Genomic DNA, 14,489 nt, shown 5'->3' on the forward strand with positions numbered 1-14,489 from the left:
AAAGGCATTACTAAGAAAGAGAATTACAGAGCAATCTCACTCATGAACATTGATGCAAAAATACTCAGTAAAACATTGGCAAACCGAATCCGAGAACACATCAGAAAAATCATTCACCATGATCAAGTCAGCTTCAGCCCAGAGATGCAGGGATGGTTCAACATACAAAAATCTGTCAATGTAATCCACTATATAAACAAACTGGAAACAAACAAACAAACAAAAAAACATGATCATCTCATTAGATGATGAAAAAGCTTTTGACAAAATTCAACATCCCTTCATGATAAAGGTCTTGCAGAGATCAAGGATACAAGGAACATACCTAAACAGAATAAAGGCAATAAACAGCAAGCCAACAACCAACATCAAACTAAATGGAGAGAAACTCACAGCAATCTCACTGAAATTAGGAACAAGACAGGTTGTCCAATCTTTCCTATCTATTCAATATAGTTCTTGAGGTTCTAGCTAGAGCAATAAGACAGAGAGAGAGAGAGAGAGAGAGAGAGAGAGAGAGAGAGAGAGAGAGAGAGAGAGAGAGAGAGAGAGAGAGAGATCATGGAGATACAAATTGGAAAAGAAGTCAAACTCTCACTGTTTGCTGGTGATATGATAGTTTACATAAGTGGCCCTCAAAATTCTATCAATGAACTTCTACAGCTCATAAACACTTTCAGTAATGTAGGAGGATACAAGATTCACTCAAAAAAATCAGTAGCCCTCCTTTACACAGATGATAAATGGAATGAGAAAGAAATAAGAGAAATATCACCTTTCACAATAGCTACAAATAACATAAAATATCTCAGAGAAACTCTAACCAAAGAAGTGGAAGACCTCTATGACAAGAACTTTTAAATCTTTGAAGAAAGAAATTGAAGAAGACAACAGAAAATGGAAAGATCTCCCATGCTCTTGGGTAGGTAGAATTAACATAGTAAAAATGGCAACCTTAACAAAAGCAATCTACAGATTCAATGCAATGCCCATCAAAATCCCAGCAAAATCCTTCACAGACCATAAAGAATGGTACTCAATTTCATATGGAAAAGCAAAAAACCCAGGATAGCCAAAACAATCCTGTACAATAAAAGAACTTCTGGAGGCATCACAGTCCCTGACTTCAAACTCTACTACAGAGCTACAGTACTGAAAACAGCCTTGTATTGGCATAAAAACAGACAGGAGGACCAGTGGAATCAAATCAAAGAGCCAGATAACAACTCACATACCTACAAACACCTGATTTTTGACAAAAGAAGCAAAAAATATAAAATGGAGAAAAGAAGGCATATTCAACAAATGATGCTGCATAACTGGATATCAACATGTAGAAGAATGAAAATAGATCCGTATCTATCACCATGCACAAAGCTCAAGTCCACATGGATCAAAGACCTCAACATAAAGCCAGCCACACTGAACCTCATAGAAGATAAAGTGGGAAGTACACTTGAACACATTGGCACAGGAGATCACTTCCTAAATATAACCCCAGTGGCACAGACACCGAGAGAAACAATTAACAAATGGGACTTCCTGAAACTGAAAAGCTTCTTTAAAGCAAAGGACATGGTTAACAAGACAGAATAGCAACCTACAGAATGGGAAAAGATCTTCAGCAATCCCGCATCAGACACAGGCTGATTCCAAAGTATACAAAGAACTCATGCAATTGGTCATCAAAAGAACAAATAATCCAATAAAAAAAAATGGAGTACAGAGAACTCTCAACAGAGGAATCTAAATTGGCTGAAGGACACTTAAGGAAATGCTCAACAACCTTAGCCATCAGAGAAATGCAAATCAAAACAATTCTGAGATTCCATTTTACACCTGTAAGATTGGCCAAGATCAAAAACACTGATACAACTTATACTGGAGAGGATGTGGGATAAAGGGAACACTCCTGCATTGCTGGTGGGAGCGTAAACTGGTACAGCCCCTTTGGATATCAGTATGGTGATTTCTCAGAAACAACCTACCTCAAGACCCAGCGATACCACTTTTGGGTATTACCCAAAGGATGCTCAATCGTACCACAAGGATATGTGCTCAACTATGTTCATAGCAGCATTATTTGTCATAGCCAGAACCTGGAAACAACCTAAATGCCCCTCTAGAAAAGAATGGATAAGGAAAATGTGGTACATTTACACAATGGAGTACTACACAGCAGAAAAAAAATAACGACAGCTTGAAATTTGTGAACAAATGGATGGATCTAGAAAACATCATATTGAGTGAGGTAACCCAGACCCAGAAAGACAAATATCATATGCACTCACACATAAGTGGCTTTTAGACATAAAGCAAAGATAAACCAGCCTACAATTCATAATCCCAGAGAACCTAGACAACAAAGAAGACCCTAAGACATACATGGATCTAATGTACATTGGAAGTAGAAAAAGACAAGATCTCCTGAGTAAATTGGGAGCATGGGGACCATGGGAGAGGGTAGGAGGGGAGGGGAGAGGAAAGGAGGGCACTGGGAAAAAATAGACCTCAATAAAATTAAGGGAAAAAAAAGAGGAACAATAAATAAATAAATAAATTTTTAAAAGACCTTTGATATTAAAAACTTGAAAGCAGAAATAAAGTCAAAGGAAAGGTTAGGGAAGAATGATGAACTCGCCTGGTTGAGAAAGGCAAATATCAGAGGGGGGTGGTAAATTCACACAGCAGGAGCCTGTCTGCATCAAACAAGCTAAGGAATAAAGAGTGGGGTTCTATTAGCCAGTCTATCTCTGTGACCACACCCCTGACAGAAGCAAGTTAAGGGAGTGTTAGAAATAATCTTAAAATGAGCCTCTCCGCCAATGCAAATAATTCCAATCAGACCAGATTAGGCAGAATAAAAATTGCCCACGTTTAATAAATGCAGTGCTCCCAGTTGGCTGGGAACATAGCGAGAGGTGGGGGTGGACCACGCAAAACCCAAAGACCAAGTGCTCCTTTTCTGGCCAGCAGCCTAAAGAGCCTGTGGTCCTGACCCTCCCTGGGGAGGAGTTAGCACTTGGTGGGCTCTTCAGGAGGTGGAGTCCGGACTAAGGCAATTCAGGCCAGGGGGCTTGAGATGGAGCTTTCTGCTCCATTGGCACCCTAAGGATGAATGCCAGGGGCTGGGGTGACGCTTCCAATCATCCCAGATTCCTTGGATATAGGGGTGTCAGAGGGCTGGGGTCTCTCTTTCAATCAAACAGGGAGGAGGGCTTATTTTGGCTTTTGATTCATGGGATAACATTCATCATGGTAGGGGAAGGCAGAGGGACTAGAGAAACCCATGATGGCAAAGCCAGACTATAGCCCTCAAGGCCTACCGCTGCCCCCGTGCACACCCAGGGATGGCTTGCTTGCTAAAGAGCTCACCTTGTAACCACATTCCATTAGTTCCCAGGATGTAAACGCGTACTCTCATAAACACCGCACTGCTGAGAACACTCATCCTGCCTGGAATTGGAAAACTAAAACTCCCACAAATAAGCTTTATTTGCATGGCTGCATATATCTGATCAAATGGCAGATGTTTACAAAGGGTAAAGTTTATTAAATGGCAAAACCTGGAACTTCGAGTTCTGTCAGCTGCTGAGTCTTCATCAACAGCACAGACTGTTTAGTGCTCACTCTTGTATTCACCACAAGTCCAAGGGCAGCAGGTCCCATTTTCTTGGGACTGCAGGTCCATTTCCACCTTGTCTGAAGGTCAGAGAGTCTGGAGATGGACAAGCTTAGTTGCTTGTCCTAACTCAGGAGAGCTCGTTCTAGTAATTCTGGTGCCCTCCTGACAGGTGGTCAGGATATGCAAATGCACTTTTGCTCCTTCTTCTGTAACTATGAGGTCACCTAGGGAAGGGCACCTCCGTCACTTAGACAACAGAAGGCTAAAGATTTGATGACTCAGAGTGATACAGCCATTGACTGTTATCCTTTTTATCATGTTACCCTCCCCCCTTTATGTTGGGTATAAAAGCTGTGGAAAAATAAACATGGGTGAATTTTAGGATTTCGATCATTGGAATGCCCTCCCAATACTTTCTGTGTTTTCTGTCTTATTATTTTTATGCATCTTCATATTCTTTACTTATATTTCTTCAATTCCTATGCTCTTACCCTGGTAGAAGTAATTTTGTCAAGGCCGGTCCTCGATAGGAAACCTCTTACATTACTTTTATTGCCAACAAAAGAGCAAATCCTGTGTGTTTCGTCAGCAGCAAAACTCCACCACCCTCATCTTTTGTTTGCATTGTGGCTGTTTCAAATGGTGTAAAAATGAGCTTAATATTTACTAAAGGAGCTTATAACACCTATAACAGTAACTTCATTTTAACTTTTTTATTAAGAAAAATTTTTTGTTATTTCTCCCCCAAATAAGCTAAAAAGAAATACCTGTAAAAATACCAAAAACGTATTTTAAAACCCCAAACTGATATGACACATTTTATATGATTTACAGCTAAGACTAAAATGTCCAGTTCTATGAGGGACTCTGTAGGAAACAGAAAGACTGTACACTTCAGGCTGTGCTATAGCTCAATAGTACAGTCCAAGCTTAGCATGTACAAAACGTTGGATTCAAGCCCTAGCATTAAAGGGAAGGCAGGGGAGAGTTGTATTCAATTCTAATTAAGTTTTGAAAAGCTGCATGTTTGCTGACAGGCACTACTGGTGAAATCAATCTGGAAGGCAGCCATTTCTATGGCGGGACTGCCAGGGTTTTCCATACAACAGAGTCAAGCCTTGTACCCAGATTTTTCTCCCTTATAGTTTAAACAAAAGCACGAATACACAAATGGTAAAAGATGCACACAGCACAGAAAGACTAAAATAACAATATCCCCTCCTGACACGGCAGATCTCATGTGTCCGAAACCCTTAAACAGTCAAAGGGTCGAGCAGTTCACAAGCCAAAGCTGACCTTTGGTCTGCAAATACTCATGTCCATGGACGTGTGCAGATGGCCGTTTGTCTCTCTGTCACAGAGAAACGCCACACGGTCTTCTACTTAGAAAGTTTAAAGGGCAACGTGTGCATGCTGTCCAACCCCCGCCGAGTCCAGGCAGCTCCTCAGACATCACTGGTCTAGCTGTGGCTCCAGATGGTCCCAGGTGTTGACTCTGAAATTTAGGAATCACATTTATTAACACGGCTCCCCCGTGCCCCCACCCCGAGACAAAGTTTCTCTGTGTAACAGTCTTGGCTGTCCTGTAACTTGTTTTTGTGGACCAGGCTGGCCTCAGATTCAGAGATCTGCCTGCCTGCCTGCCTCTGCCTTCTGAGTGCAGGATTAAAGGCGTGTGCCATCATGTCTGGCTAACAAGGAATTTTTAAAAGAAAAATTTCCTTTAAAATTAGTGTTATGATTCTAGCCACACAGTGGTGGCAGGCACTTTTGGGTTCCAGGGATACTCATGTGTGAACAAGCGCTCAGGCAAAATACTTAGCCACCCCGGAGACCTTAAAAGGCTCTGCATGGCTTGCGTGCAGCATGGTTGCATCACCTACATATGATGCAGCTACATAAGCCCTGGGCGCCACGTGTGAGCTCCATCATCTGTGTACAACATAGCTACGTCAACCCCCTGCGTGCATGCACTAGGTAGTCGTTAAGAGCTGGCCACGCTATCTTCAAGCTCTTTCTGCACACCGACGTCCCCAGGCCTGTTCACGTGTCTCTAATAAACTCTTCTTTGTTATATGCTTAGTTCTCACTCACACCAGGTAATTTCAATTAGGGAATCTGAAGGGGGGGGTGGAGCAGAGGCAAGGGGATCTCTGTGTTTGAGGTCAGCCTGGCCTACATAGTGAGACATTGTCTCAAAAAAAAAAAAAAAGACAAAAATTAAAAACAAAAAAATGAGGGAATCTGCCGGGCGGTGGTGGCACACACCTTCAATCCCAGCACTCGGGAGGCAGAGGCAGGCAGATCTCTGGGAGTTCGAGGCCAGCCTGGTCTACAAGAGCTAGTTCTGGGACGGGCACCAAAGCTACAGAGAAACCCTGTCTCAAAAAACCAAAAAAAAAAAAAAAAAAAAAAGAGGGAATCTATTCTGTGTAAACAGGAAGATGTACTGCCAGATATATGGACAGAGCTCCCATCTTCCCTTCTTTGTGAAAAAGGCTCTCACTATGCAGTGCTGGCTGGCATCCTGCCTGGCACCTGAGAGGCTCATCCTCCTGCTTTGGCTTCCCAAGTGCTGGGGTTACACGCATGAACCACTACACTCACTCAGCTTTTATTTTGACATTGTACAAAAAGACATGAACCATAACACATGCACCCCAAGCAGCTGGGCAAGGCCAGACCTTTATAGGGAACAAACAGGTAAGACGGCAAGAGCCTCAGGACGGATGACACTCTCCTTCAGTCTCCACTCCCAGCAACAAGTAGCACTGTCTGAGCAGGAAAGACTTACAGACACACAGCACACTGCCGGCTCAGCCGAGCCCTCCCTCGATGCCTCGGATCCTCCTGGCCAGCTGCACGTCCTTGGGGAAGAGGGTGACTCTGCGAGCGTGTAAGGTGAGGAGATAGGCGTCCTCGAAGAGGTGAACTAGAAATGCTTCTGCTGCCTGGGCACAAAGAGAAGACCACCACGGATGAAGGGCCTGGACTGTTTTCTCTTGAAGACATCCTGACTCAAAGGACTGAAGTAAAGAGCGGGGCGAACCCCGTGGCCATCCGTTACATCCCCTCCACACTGTCACGCGTTACATGCTGGCTGTTCTTTTCGGGAGGTCAGGAACAGTCTGGGGGTACCTCATATGCAGGCCTTTGGCATTCTGGGATACTCTTCCCCCTCTCAGCCTTCACCTATCCCTACTCCTTACCTCTTGAAGGGCCAACAAGGCGTGGGCCTGCCAATAGAAGTCCACACCGCGAGTGAATTTCTGACAGATTTCTCTAACCTATGGAGGGGTGGGGTGGGGGTGAGCAGAGAGTAGAGTGAGTGAGTGTTCAAAGAGTGGAGGGTCTTTCTCCAAGTATCTCTCCGCATCCTCATTTCCTCCATTACCTGCTGCCCTTGATCTTAGGGCCTGGCTCAGAGTAGGTGCCGACTTCTGGGAGCTTTAACTGGCAGAGTTTATGGGGGGAGAGGAGAAAGGGCAATCTCCAGGGCAGGGAGGGAAACTGGAGGAGAAGGCTCCACCACAGACAGAGGGGATGAGGAGAAAACAGCCTCAGAAATACAGAGGATGTGCGGCGTCCCAAAAGTTAGAGGTGACCTTCAGCCACAAACCCAAGAGACTCAAAGGAAAGGCGGCCCAGAGCAGAGTGAAGGGCCCCAGAACTCACGACTCTGCCAAAAGGCTGTCTCCTCAGCAGGAGGTCTGTGCTCTTCTGCAGTTTCCGCACTTCCTTCAGCCACAGAAATTTCCGCCTTCGGCGTAGACTGGAAGCACCTGAGCAGAAGAGGTAGGTCATAAGGAAGGCACAGCGGAAATAACTGGTCCATTGCAGCGCAGCTGAGACAACAGATGTTTCCACAGGCCTCTACCCCAGAGCAGGGAATTCACTCACTCCCAGCTGTTGGAGTCAGTGACAATGGCAGACAGGTGCTTAAGACAGGCTTGTTAGACGAGCGGTCTGAGCCTTTGGGTTGGGTATTAACTTCCATGAAGCCCTCTGAAACCCCAGTCACTTCCCAACAGCTCCTTCCTGCTGGGCCCCGCAGTACTCCACGCATCTATCTTTCCCATTCCCACCTAGACTGAAAAGTTTGTTATTTCAATTTTTAGGCATTTTTCTTCCTTTTTAACAGCTGGAAGGAATCAGATACTACCTAATATGAATCCCTTGTCTTGATTACTCTGGCCCAGGGAAGTAGTGATAGTTGGCCAGTACTCATTAGAGGCTGTGTTGGAACTTTGGAAGTGGCATAATTCCGTGCTAGTGCTGGGAATGTGGGCTGTGAAGTCACAGCCTTTGGTAAAAATTCGAATTCTCACTAGAAAATAAAAACACACGCACAAAAAATCTGTTCTAGAGATGCAACTCTGCAGTAACGTGCTTGATTAGCATGCACGAAGCCATGGGTTTGATCCCTTGATTAGCATGCATGAAGCCATGGGTTCGATCCCTTGATTAGCATGCACGAAGTCATGGGTTCAATCCCTCGCGACAAAGAAAGACCATACCTCTAACTCTAATGCCGGAGAAGAAACTTAACTGATGTTAGACTATTTAAAATGGTTAATATAAACATTTACTTTTAAAAACCTGAAAGATACCCTAAAAACAGCGCCAGAAGCAAATGAAATATATCTAGTAGAAAACAAGACTGCCAGATGAGTTAAGGTCCAGAGTGTGTACCATTCTTATAGAAGAACCAAGTTTGGTTCCTAGCACTCACGTCAGGTCACGTGGCTCACACTGCCTACAACTTTAGGTCTAGGGGAACTAATGACTGGTGTCCTTGGGCACCTGTACTAAGGTGCATACACATGATTAGAAATAAAAAGTGAGGCTGGAGACATGGCTCATTGGCTGAGAGTATTTGTTGTTCTTGCAGAGGACCTAGGTTTGGTGCCCAGTGCCCATATGGTGGCTCACAACCATCTAACTCCAATTCCAGTGAATCCAATGCCCTGGCACCTGCATCTGACCTCTGTGGAAGTAAACAAACACACACAATGTTGTGGTTGAATAAAAATGGCCCCCACAGGCATATAGGGAGTGCATATAGCACCTTCTCCAGCACCACGGCTGCCTGATGCTCCCCGCCCAGATGACAACAGACAATATCTCTGAACTGTAAGTCAGCCCCAGTGAAATGTTTTCCTGTATATGAGTTGCCGTGGTCATGGTTTCTTCACAGTTATAAACCTCTAATTAAAACAAATAAAAACCACAAAAATCTTGGTGGGTGTTTTGCCTGTGTGCATGTCTGTGTCTCATGTACATGCTGGGTGCCTGCAGACATCAGGAGTCAGATCCCCTGCTCTGTGTTACAGGTGATTGTTAGCCACTACGTGGGTATCGGGAATCAAACCCTGGAAGACAGTCAGTGCTCTCAATTGCTTAGCCTTCTCTCTAGGCCCCCAAAATAAAAATAAATCTTGAAAAAATAGATAACTGAGTTAAATTCAACTGAAGTGTTAGCTATTAAGATAAACAAGACAAATTAAATATAATAAATTAGTGAAAATGAGAAATTAAATAAGTAAATAGTATACCTGCTCAATAATTATAAACAATGACTGATAAAAATGAGTAAGCCTGATTAGTTGAACAGCTTGGCTAAGACAATTAACAAGACAAAGTGTGCGCACACACACACACACACACACACGGGTACTGGCTGGAGGTGCAGCTCAGAGTACCCACCTTGCACATACAAAGCCTCTGGTTCTATCCTGGGTACTGCAAAATAGAAACACTGAAAAGGACAGCATTTAAGGATAAAATTAGCTTCAAAGAAACAGTTATTTAAGGTCCAGCCAATAAAGAATACTATCCCAAGCAGTGAGATCACTGCAAGGGCCATGGAAGAAGGGAGAAAATGGCCTGTTGCTAGGTGACAGGCAGAGGAGACTTAACTGTGGGTGAGGTTAGGATCCTGAAGACAAAGAGAGAAGATCCTGTTCTACTCTGCTTTCTGTTGCTGTGAAAAACACCACAACCAACAACGTGGGGAGGGAGGGGTTATTTGGCTCACACGTTATAGTCCATCCTCCAGAGAGGCCAGGGCAGGATTCCAGGCAGGAATCTGGAGGCAGGAACCATGGAGGAGCGCTACATACTGACCTACTTTCCTAGCCCAAGCTCATTGCCCAGGGGTGGGCGGCACCACCCACAGTGGACTGGGTTCTCCCACGTCAATTAAGAACATGTTTCACAGATGTGGCCATAGGCCAGTCTGATAGAAAGAAGTTCCCTCTTCCTGGGTGACAGGTTTATGTCACGCTGACAGCTGAAGCTAACAATAACAGACCACAGCAAGGGCTACATAGTGAGACCTTTTTCTCTCTAGAAAAAGAAAGATTTTGAGACAGTCAAGAGGAGTAAGAGAGCCGTAAGATTCACGATGCAAGTACAACTGGTTATAAAAGGAACTGGTCAGAGCGCCACGGAAAAGTGCGGGAACCAAAAGCATGAAGACGGGCTTCCGCGAGCCAACGCGTTGTTGGGAGCCAGAGAAGAATTTCTGGCAGGGCTTAGTCCTTCTAGCCAGGCCCACAGGTCCAATTCCAACACCAGTGCGGCAGAGACAGGGCTAAACCTCAGGGTTTAGTACATGGAAGGCAATGTCACACCAAAAATTTTATTCTACATATATGGGTCTTTGCCTACGTGTATGTCTGTGTGTGCAGGGCCTGCAGAAACCAGAAGGCATGGGATACCCTGGAAATGGAGTTAAAGATGGTTGTGAGCTGCTCTGTGGGTCCTGGGAGCTGAGCTGAAGTTCTCTGGAATATCAGCCAGTGCTCTTAACCTCTGAACCATCTCTTCAGCCCCTTCTTCGTCAAACTGCTTTTTTAAAATTGAAAAATAACATTCCAACCAGGCGGTGGTGGTGCACACCTTTAATCCCAGCACTAGGGAGGCAGAGACAGGTGGATCTCTGTGAGTTCTGAAGCCTGGTCCTCAGAGCGAGTTCCAGGAGTTTCAGGACAGGCTTCAAAGCTTACAGAGAAACCCTGTCTCGAAAAACCAAACAAATAAAGGAAAAATAACATTCCAGCTGCCATGTAAGACAAGAACTGGAAAGAGAAGAGTAGAAATAGAGGGGCTGGAGAAATGGCTCAGCCGGTAAGATCACTGGTTCAATTTCTAGCACCCATATGACAGTTCACAACTGTCTATAACTCCTGTTCCAGGGGATCCGATGCGATGTGTTCCCAGCACCCTTACAGGGCAGCTCATAGCTGCCTGTGATTTCGGGGGTTCCGAGCCTTCTTCTGGCCATCGCCAGCACCCTCATACACGGGGCACATATCTCAGACACATACACACATACATAAAAATTAAATAAATTTTTTTTTTTTAAAAAAAAAACAACCTCAGAGATCCGTGTCTGTCAGAATGAGCAGTGTCTTTGCTCAAGCTACCTGTCCTGTCTGCGCCTGGCTTTTCTCACTGGCTGGAAAACCGCCAAGAAACAAACTAGTTAACGTGGTTAGCGACAAGCCGTAACCAGAGGCAGCGCTGGTCTGTAGCTTCCGCAGGGCGAGCGCGGGACCGGTCTCGGAGGTTCAGGCAGACAGGCTTACCTTGACGGATGCTGCTCGATCGCGAGGGTCCGGGGACCGGGCTGGAGGGTCGTCTCGTCGGGGTCCTCGACGGGCGGCGCGGGCTCGGGTCTGGCCGCGAGGGTCCGGGGACCGGGCTGGAGGGTCGTCTCGTCGGGGTTCTCGAAGGGCGGCGCGGGCTCGGGCCTGGCCGCGAGGGTCCGGGCACCGGGCTGGGGGGCCGTCTCCTCGGGGCCTTCGCCTTGCGACGTGGGTCCATGGTTGGCAGGAGGGTCCAAGCTCCACCGACTCCGCTAAGCCTTCCGAGTCCTGCTGCCGAAGCCGGACGAAAGAGCGAGGCGACCGTGCACCGTGCGCATCACCGACAACTGAGCTCCGCCGCCATCAATTCAAAATTCATCCGCCCCGCCCATCGCATTTTAAAAAACCAACTCCGTGACTCTCAGTGGCTGTCTCTGGAACGCCACCGTGGAGCGACAGCCGGAAGGACCAGTGATAATAAAGGTCTGACCTCAGAGTCAGCCAATGGAAACCTTGAAAAGCGAAGGAAGGCGGGGCTTTCTCTCTCTGCTTGTTGCTCTTTGGCTCTGGTGCCCTCTGGGCAAAAGGACAACTCAGTTCTGTTGTGGGTGGTAAATTTGTAGAATTCATTCCCTCAAACGTTTTATGCGTTCATATCAACGTTGGTGTGCCTTTGAAGATGGGGAAACAGATTACCCAAGAATGTGACAACTCCATACAGCTCCCGTGACCTTACAATATGAGATCGACCAGCCTCTGAACATTTCTAGGTTTGTGGAGACAGCCAGAAGATGAAATGTGAGGACAAGGTCCAGGCAGGGCAGGCGCTAGCACTCTTCTTGGATCGTGCTATCGAACAGCATGACGATATTGTCCGAGAAAAACTGGCTTTTTCCTTTCTCCTCGGAGTGATATGAATTCGGGTCATGTCTCCGTAATTAGAATAAAGAGAATTTCAATTTCGTCATTTTGCTTTTTTGAGGCTTCTAAATGTTCTACCATGAACGTGTACTCTAATCAAGAAAATCCTTATATAATCAGTGATTTCACAGAAGCCTTCTGTAACGTTGGGGTGGGTGGTGTAAAATGGTGCAGCTGCTATGAAAATGTGTCACGGTTCGAATCTGAAACGTCCTACAAAAGCTTGGTCCTGCGTGCAGCAGTGTTTAGGGGTGGGGACTTTGGGAGATGATTGGGCCGCCAGTGCTCTGACTTCCTGTGTGGATTTAATCCTAGCACTTGGGAGGTAGAGGTTTGCTACGAGTTCAGGAGCAGCCTAACCTAGTGGGTTGGAGGCTAGTCACAAACAAACAAACAAACAATCATGACATAACTCAACGGTAGAGCACTCACCTCATACACAAGGTTCTGTCTTCAATCCCAGTATGCTACCCACTGAAAGTTTCTGCACCCCGTCTCCGCAGATGCAATAATCCAAATCAGACCAAATCAAACCAAATTAGAGAAAGCCCAGGTTTAAGGGATGGCCTTCCAGCTCCTCTGGGGAGGAAGACGGGAAAGCCACGTGTTTGTTCTCTGGGGTACAATTAAAATACCCTGTGGGAGAGGTAACGGCATCTCTGGGGAGGGGTCGTCCTTTGGTGGGCTTTCTCGGAGGTGGAGTCTGGACCAAGGCAACTCCCAGGGAGTTACTGTTTAGTCAGGGCAGAGTTTCCAACTGGGAAGTGAAAACAGTTCTAGCGACTGATGGTGGCTGTGGTTGTGTACCATGGATGTTCTTAAGCTCATCAAAATTTTATATTTGCCACAGCCAGGCAGTGGTGGTGCACACCATTAATTCCAGCACTTGGGAGGCAGAGGCAGGCAGATCTCTGTGAGTTCAAAGCCAGCTCTGATCTACAGAGCGAGTGCCAGGACAGGCTCCAATGCTACAGAGAAACCCTGTCTCTAAAAAAAGTTATATTGACTACGGGTGGGAGGTCTTGCTAAGTCCTTTAAGGTATAGTCAAATCACAGAAGGATACTCCCCCATCCCCAATTATCCAGGTCTCAGCATGGATGGAAGAAATCCAGATCAACTGTTAATTAGACAGAGGAAATCACTTACGAACTCTGCTTTAGACAGACAGCCCTCCATTAAACTGGAAGTAGAAAGTTAGATGGAAGACAGAATCTCGTTTTCATAAGAAACCGATGAAACTGACTACTTCTGAAGCAGTAGTTATGGGTAGAAGAGGGAGGGGTGTTTATTAATGTATACATTTTTTACATATTTTGGTTTTTGAACCAATTGAACTATTGATTTTTTGTTGTTGTTAAATAAACTAAATGGAAACCAAGTGGGCTGAAGATGTCAAGGTGAACACTCGCCATCTTTGAGCTCTAGATGAACTGAACAGTAGAAGGAGGAGTAAATTATAGCTCATAGGAGCCCTCCGAACTAATGGGGAGTTCAGCGTAGGTGAGAGAAAGGGGGACATTAGTTGGTTGTGACATCTCTGAGACAGATGCCTTCAGCCAAAGCTGACATCACATAGGAACAAGACGCTGAGTCAGGATTTGAACCCCACACCTAGCGATGGCGTCTACCTGCTGTCCCTACATACTGCTTCTTGTGGTGGTTTTACTTTCTTTTTACTAAAGAGAGAACCAGGTGCAATTCACATATCTGAAGTCCCAGGCTGCTCTAGAGTCTGAGACAAGAAAACCATTCAGACCCAGGGATTGCGGCTGGTAATGTGCTTTGCTGTTTTGGCATCGACGACGTGACCTGGGAGCTGGGAACGACCACGTTGCTCATGCTAACTGGAAAAGATACACTCTGGCTTTCGCAGTGCATTGAGAAGCTATAAGGGAGTGAGGGAGGAGGGTGACAGCAGTGGCAGGCTATGTGACTGAGCTATGTGACTGAGGCATCACCACACCCAACCCCAGGAAGTCTGGCTTGAAAAATGTCAATTGTAATAGGCACGGTGGTTATGACCCATCAGCCCATCTACTTGAGAGGTCAAGGAAGACCTCAGTTCAAGGACTGCCTGAGCTACAGGACCCAAAGCCAGTCCGGACAACTGAGGAAGACTCAAAATCAAAAGTAAAAACAGGACTGGGGCTATAGATCATTGGTAAAGGGCTTGCCTAGCAAGCATGAGGCCCTGTGTGGGCCACTTTCATGATCAGAACACACAGTCCCTACCTTGACTGTAGTCAGTTTAAGGGCATTGCTTGAGTATGGGCTTTATATAAGCTTTTTATATAAGTTTGTATTTCCTAGTTTCCTGTTCGCTAGCTTCGTGACTTTGGAGACTCACTTG

General features: G+C 45.7%; 1 protein-coding gene across 1 annotated transcript; it reads right to left on the reverse strand.

The window, feature by feature from the left end:
• Positions 1-5,028: 5,028 nt before the first annotated feature.
• Positions 5,029-11,571, reverse strand: Cenpa (centromere protein A). The gene is made up of 5 exons (XM_057782056.1): positions 11,218-11,571; positions 7,301-7,407; positions 6,835-6,912; positions 6,420-6,576; positions 5,029-5,120 (listed from the first exon to the last, which is right to left on the reverse strand). The coding sequence occupies exons 1-4, from the start codon at positions 11,453-11,455 to the stop codon at positions 6,442-6,444; spliced, it is 558 nt and encodes a 185-aa protein (XP_057638039.1). The 5' UTR covers positions 11,456-11,571; the 3' UTR covers positions 5,029-5,120; positions 6,420-6,441.
• Between the last annotated feature and the right edge of the window lie 2,918 nt (positions 11,572-14,489).

Source organism: Chionomys nivalis, chromosome 1 (genome assembly GCF_950005125.1).
Source record: "Chionomys nivalis chromosome 1, mChiNiv1.1, whole genome shotgun sequence".
NCBI classification, from domain to species: domain Eukaryota; kingdom Metazoa; phylum Chordata; class Mammalia; order Rodentia; family Cricetidae; genus Chionomys; species Chionomys nivalis.